The sequence below is a fragment of the Vigna umbellata genome, chromosome 1 (genome assembly GCF_029865625.1).
Source record: "Vigna umbellata cultivar VRB3 chromosome 1, Vumbellata_1.0, whole genome shotgun sequence".
In the NCBI taxonomy this organism is placed as follows: domain Eukaryota; kingdom Viridiplantae; phylum Streptophyta; class Magnoliopsida; order Fabales; family Fabaceae; genus Vigna; species Vigna umbellata.
Genome location: NC_142165.1, coordinates 27,001,994 through 27,008,922, shown reverse-complemented (window position 1 = coordinate 27,008,922; position 6,929 = coordinate 27,001,994). Strand labels below are relative to the sequence as shown.

The 6,929-nt window shown below is 33.7% G+C and overlaps 1 protein-coding gene across 1 annotated transcript; it reads left to right on the top strand.

The window, feature by feature from the left end:
* Positions 1 to 1,261: 1,261 nt before the first annotated feature.
* Positions 1,262 to 3,633, top strand: LOC124846278 (GDSL esterase/lipase ENOD8-like). Its single transcript, XM_047323504.2, has 5 exons — positions 1,262 to 1,594; positions 2,263 to 2,469; positions 2,571 to 2,740; positions 2,833 to 3,097; positions 3,188 to 3,633. The coding sequence occupies exons 1-5, from the start codon at positions 1,297 to 1,299 to the stop codon at positions 3,442 to 3,444; spliced, it is 1,197 nt and encodes a 398-aa protein (XP_047179460.1). The 5' UTR covers positions 1,262 to 1,296; the 3' UTR covers positions 3,445 to 3,633.
* Positions 3,634 to 6,929: the final 3,296 nt, after the last annotated feature.

The window sequence follows — 6,929 nt, the reverse complement described above, 5'->3', positions numbered from 1 at the left end:
ATATATATATATATATATATAAAGATCCCAAGAATACCTTATAGGACCTTGCCAAATTAATAATAATGACTTAAGACTTTGTTTGTTCACAGAAATGGATTTAAGGGACTAAAAACAGAATGGATTTAACTTAACTGATTAGTGATGCAAAAAATTATTTTTTTTAAATTAAAAAAAGTAAAACTATTTTTAACTTCTTTTATTAATAAACATTTATGTTAGCATTGGATTAGTAAGTTAATTTTTTAAAACAAAAAGATTAAAAAATATAAAATTATTTTTAAATATCTTTATTAAATAAATACTTTGTGTTAGTGTGGATTTATGAAATGCTAAATTTAATAAATACTATAAATATGTAAGGTTCGCAACTTTATTTATTTTTAATATTTATATTTGTTTAAATTAATGTCCACTACAAGTCATCTCTTTCACTTAAATTTATCTTCTTTATTCACATTTATTTTTCATGCATATCATTCATTAACATATACTTCATTTATTTACATTTATTTCTCATCTTACTCATTTATTTTTTTCCTTATCTCTCTCATTCATACGGACTTTGTTCTTTTATCTTTTTTTACACTTTTCTCTTTAATCCATTATATTTATTTTTTTTCCTTTATATTATTTAAACTTAGAAATATTGTACACTTTTTCTTAAACTATTATACTAACGTGGGTCAAACCGATTCAAATTAAATTAATATTAAAAATAATAAAAATATGTTAACCGTAGACCAGATAGACATTAAATTGTTTTAATTAAACCATAAATGTAAAATCTGACCCTTAACAAATTTACCAATTATTGTCTATACATCTAGCATTGTATAATCGTGTGGTACAAAGTCGACACCAAAAGGTATTTGGCGTCAATTGTTTCTTGTGACCTTTTATTTGATACTGATTTCTTCTTAGTAGAAGGTGGTATTTTAGTTGATTAATATATATAGTAATGAAATTTCTTTTTATATTAATATATTTAAAAAATAATTTGTAAAATAAATTTTTAAAAATAATTTGATGTAAAAAGGTATTTTTAAATAAAAAAATCAGAATGAAAATAAATTTAAATTAAATAAAATATTTTAATAATTAAAAAGGTTTTATTTTAAAATAAAAGTATATATTAAAAATTATATCTGTTTCCTTCTCTATCATGTCATGACATGTGTTTTTCTTCTCAAATCTCACGCTGACGAACGTGTAGCTCGTTTCCATCCTCACATTTCCCTATAAAATAATACGAAACAAACTAAATACGTTCACCAATTCTTGTCTACCCGAACAATGCATATCAGTAGATGCAAACAGAGCACAATGGAGTTTTCCCTTAACAAGCTATTTCTCAACCCTCTTGTCTCTGCATTTGCACTTTTGTTCATTGCTACAACTTCACTGAACCCTGCAACGGCCTCAAAACGCTGTGATTTCCCGGCCATCTTTAACTTTGGTGCCTCAAACGCTGACACTGGTGGCTTGGCTGCTTCCTTCCCTTTTGCTGCACCAAAACCACCCAGTGGAGACACCTTTTTTCGCAGACCTGCTGGAAGATTCTGTGATGGACGACTCATCATTGATTTCATGGGTAAACTTCCTTATTTTCTCTTCCATATACTTTACCTGTATAATGGTGTTTATTTTGAGGTACTACACATAGCTCGTGGTATAAATGTAGTGAGTAGTTAGTAGTGTATGTGAATGTGTTACTCTCTCAGAAGACCACTTCAGTTGGTCATTATCATTCATTTTTCCTTTATGCTTCCTTTCTCTTCCACCCTTTTTCACTATCAATTATTTCATTGCCTGGATGCACTAGATCCATAAATTTTAATGTCTTTCACATAACTTCTGACGGCTTATCCTATTACCAGTAATAATGTTTTAACTTGTCCATTTTCATAATATTTAGGTCAATTTTTTCCGGTATAAATACCTAAAAATCTTAAACATATTGTCGCATGATCGGATAAAAATTGAAAGTTGATTTAGATGTTTAAGCAGCCACTTTTTATGTAACGCATGAACGTTTTAATCATTGCATTGCTATATGCAATGATGAATACGATATGTCCAGTTGTAGGTTAAATAATATATATTACGTTCATGAACATTTTGAGCACTGTACACCTATGCTAAATGTGATACATGAAATTTAAGTCTATTCTTTAATCAATTGTCAAATGAAGCAATTTTATGAAGCATTCTCGAGAAGGATTTGATTTCTAATTTTGTCCCTTAATTTTATAATTTCAGCACAGAGATTTGGAATCCCTTATCTGAGTCCATATCTTGATTCAACGGGGTCCAACTTCTCACGTGGAGCGAATTTTGCAACAGCAGCATCAACAATCAGACTCCAACAAGCTGCAGTGCAGTATAGAACCAGTCCTTTCAGCCTTGGAATTCAATACCAGCAATTCGAACGTTTTAAACCTACTACGAAATTCATTAGGGACCAAGGTATTAATAATTTCAATGGAGAATTTTGAAGCTAATATATATGATATGATGTTCGTTTGCATATATGTTATGGAATGTTTGTTTTTATGTTTTCTCGGCAGGTGGGGTGTTTGCAGCACTGATGCCCAAAGAAGAATACTTTGATGAAGCTTTGTACACATTTGATATAGGTCAAAATGATATTACAGTTGGCTTTTTTGGTAACACGACTCTTCAACAAGTTAATGCGTCTATACCTGATATAATATCGAACTTCACATCAAATATAAAGGTAGTTGCATAATAAATACCCTTTCTACCTATATTTCTACCTAGTAGATTTCATAATTTATTATGCTAAGTTGGTGAACTTTTGTGGCGAAGAACATATACAATTTGGGGGCTAGATCTTTTTGGATTCACAACACTGGACCTGTTGGTTGTCTTCCTTTGATTTTGACCAATTTTGAATCTGCTGAAAGGGATAAGTATGGTTGTGCAAAGTCATACAATGAAGTGGCTCGTTCTTTTAACCAAAATTTGAAGGAAGCCTTGGCTCATCTTCGTAAGGACCTTCCTACTGCTGCAATTACATATGTAGATATCTACTCTGCTAAGTACTCTCTTTTCAGAGACCCAAAGAAATATGGTAAGCCAAATTAAAATAACATTATCAAGTTATCCTCAAAACATATCAAAAAAATGTGTTTCACTGTTTGAAAGTTTTATTAATCTACAGGATTTGAGCTTCCGCTTGTTGCTTGTTGTGGCTATGGAGGGAAGTACAACTTCAGTAATAGTGTTGGATGTGGAGGAACCATTAAGGTCAATGACAATGATATTTTTGTGGGTTCTTGTGAAAGACCATCTGTTAGAGTGATATGGGATGGGATCCACTACACTGAAGCAGCTAACAAAGTTGTCTTCGATCAAATCTCTTCTGGGGCTTTCACAGATCCACCCATTCCATTGAATATGGCATGCCACAGAAAATAGACAATATACCAATGAGCTTCATATGTTTATCATTTCGGTCCTCGATCCTTTTGTAATAAAAATCGAATGTATTTTGTCTAAAATTTAATTCTACTAGATTATAGACATGTTTCATTTTGTTTTAAAATGTCTTCGTAACTTTTACCAGTTTGATTTCATAATGAAAATTATAGAATAATGTCCAATATACATCCTTCTATATAAAAGAATAAATTATTGCTGCAATGTTCAAAAGATAATTATGAAGAACTTTATAAATTATATGCTAGCAATTAAGAGTTAGAAGAAAAATTAATATTGGTTTAATGTCTCCGTAGGTCCCTATTTTGGTCATGAATTTCAAATAGGTTCTCTTCATTTTCGGCGTATCAATTGAGTCCTTGTTTTTGTAAAATTGAATCAAATACAGGCCTGCCGTTAAATTGGACAAACGGCCGTTACAGTATTGGTTACGTGGCATTTAAAACGATTTTTGTATTAAATAATTGGTGTGCACAGCTGTATATTCAGTTTTGGGTAAGGGCAAAGTAGGAAATTTGAACATCAAATTGAATCCCAACTACACCTCAATCTTCATCCATTTCCTCTTCGACATCTAACGCCCACGGCCTCCAACATCCATCATCTTCATTCGCTCATTTTTTTTTCCAAGCCTCTGCCCACTGTAACCATAAAAAACCCTCAACCTTTGACTACTCTCCACCCCTCGTAATTCCTCACCAAACCAGACTCAACCTCCAGAATCACTGCCCATTCAAATTTATCTGCATCAACATCAGCTTTATCCTCCCGCCATCGACTGCCTTCATTCCAGGGGAATCAGCAGCCACTTCTTCATCAACAGAAAAACCCGACTCTAAAGGGCAAGCATGGTGTAGCCGTCACCTGCAAAGGAGGGAGGCTTCGATGGGGGCGGCGGCCGTGAGCATAAACTGGCGGAAGCAAACCCCTCCCTGGGTTACCATTTTCGAAGCAAGAAGAGGGAGAAAGGGTAGTGACGCCGTGGCCGGTGGTGGCTCCGACGGAGGAGGCGGCGACCGGTCTGGCAGGGGAGATTTGATTGTGTTTGTGGGAGATGGAAGAATGAAGAGAAGGCTGGCAGAACCCCTAATCTTTCTGCTAAAAAACATGGTGAAATGGAAGTGTAGTTGGGATTCAATTTGATGTTCAAATTTCCTACTTTGCCCTTACCCAAAACTGAATATACAGCTGTGCACACCAATTATTTAATACAAAAATCGTTTTAAATGCCACGTAACCAATACTGTAACGGCCGTTTGTCCAATTTAACGGCAGGCCTGTATTTGATTCAATTTTACAAAAACAAGGACTCAATTGATACGCCGAAAATGAAGAGGACCTATTTGAAATTCATGACCAAAATAGGGACCTACGGAGACATTAAACCATTAATATTTTATAGTGAGTTCTTAATCCTACCAATAACGAAGTCACATGCTTAGAAAGAATAAATATGTTTCGAAGGTAAGCATCTTCATCTCTTTTTACGGGATTTAGTTTTATGTTTACTTTTTTTACGTTGACTTGAGTTAAGTTGACTTGTTGACTTGACTTGAGTTGACTTGTTAACCTTTGATTTGGATTGTTTGTTTTGTAGATAAAGTTAGTTTTAACTTGGAGGAGGATAACACTACTTGGAGTGAAGGAGAGCATCACCCGTGGAAAGTTAGTGCCTCCTTAGTGGCGTGGTACCCTCCTCACATCTCCATCCCCTTTCAAGTCTTTCATCTTTTGTTCACTTTTAAGCTTCTTTCAATTCCACATTACTTGCTTTTTTATTCTTGTTTATGTTAATTGAATTCTTTTCTTCTCTTGAACTCAGAAATGAACATTTACATCTATATAACCTTGGTTATCTTAATGTCCAGTGAGAATCTTCCTAGAGTTTTCTTAATCACTATAACATCATATTTGTTAATTTTTAAAATGAATCTTTATCATTTGGTATTCGAAGCTTAGGTTATTGTGTTTCCCTTGTGTTCTTCTTCCCCTTCGCCATCTTCCTCCATGGCATCTCCTTCTTGATCCTCATTTCCATTACCTCTTCTTCACTGCCACTGTGATCATTTATGGCTGCATCACCTTTTGTTTCATTATTTTCCCTTTAATCATCACCCAAATTTTGTATTCCTAATTTTTGCTGATAGCAGCAATTTCTTGATCAATCTTATCAAATTTGGATAGATAAATGGAATGATGGCTTATTAAGGCGTGCATCTGTCTCACCATATATTTTTCAAACTCATTCTTGGGTCTAAATTGATCAGCAGCAGTGGTTGCTCGATCAACTTCCTTAGCCTCATTTTGAATTTCATCTTTAAATGCCCAACCATTTTTGCTACTTCTTAAAGCCATACGATGGAGTGCAGTCTTGTCAACCATGTTCTTTTTGTTGTAGTACAAGAATGCTTCATCAGAGAAGTTAATATTGTCATGCTATTTGACTTTGGAAATGAATACAACATAAGGTAAACTAACAACATCTAGCCTAGTTACCTTTGTCATATTATCTAAAATTGCTATAGCCCAATCAGTTTGAATGTCCTCTTTCATGGTGTGAATGAGGCGTATATCTTCAGTAGTCAATTGGGCATGATTACTCTCCCTAGGAAGCAATATCCACGCAATAACAAATGCATACAATCTATAATTCCTTTTCATACCCCAGTCCTATAAAGTGAATAATCTCTACGTTGTCTAGGATCCCTTTAACATGCTTGATAGATAGAAAACTTATGTAAACCTTCAATTACTAAGTGAGTCTTTTCACCCCCTGGGGGAAATTCAACTATTGAAGTCCCACCATCTTCATCAAGCTTAACATTTACACCTTTAACCCTAGAATAAAGAGTACCATCACTTATTTTCAAGTTGGCATAGAAAACCCTTATAAAATCAGGATACCATGGTCCTATTGGTTCTACAAAGGTCTTTAGTCCTTGATGATCAGCCAATATTGAAATATAAACCCTTCTCTTCGAAAGAAGTTGAGGTTGAGGTATTTGTGTGGAATGATCTTTCTTGATCTCCAGAAACTGATGAAATTGGTTTGTGCCTCTTTATCACTTATCCAACCATTTGGAGATGTAGGACGAGTCTTGCGAGCAACTCTTTTGATTCTTTTAGGCTTAGAAGTTGATGCCATGGGTGTTTTCAAAACAAGACGAATCAAGGTTTAAAGCAATAGAAAGAGGGAGGAACAATTTACCAGATTAGGGTTTTAATCTAATTGATTAAAGGAAGAGGGAAACCTATTTGAAATTAAAAAAAAAATCTCAAGCTAATTTAACCGATTAAATTTTTAATGTAATCGATTATCACAATAACAATACACAATTTCAGCAAAAAAGAGAAGAATGTCTAATTGATTAAACTATTTATATAACTGATTAAAACTCACATATTTGGTTATTTTGCATATTTTCACTCAACCTATTTATATCTAGCAACAAGCACTCATCTCA

Coding starts and splice junctions, on each gene's coding strand:
- LOC124846278 (XM_047323504.2), top strand. CDS start 1,297: ATGCATATCAGTAGATGCAAACAGAGCACAATGGAGTTTTCCCTTAAC. Junction 1,595..2,262: donor ACTCATCATTGATTTCATGG/GTAAACTTCCTT, acceptor TTATAATTTCAG/CACAGAGATTTGGAATCCCT. Junction 2,470..2,570: donor GAAATTCATTAGGGACCAAG/GTATTAATAATT, acceptor TTTTCTCGGCAG/GTGGGGTGTTTGCAGCACTG.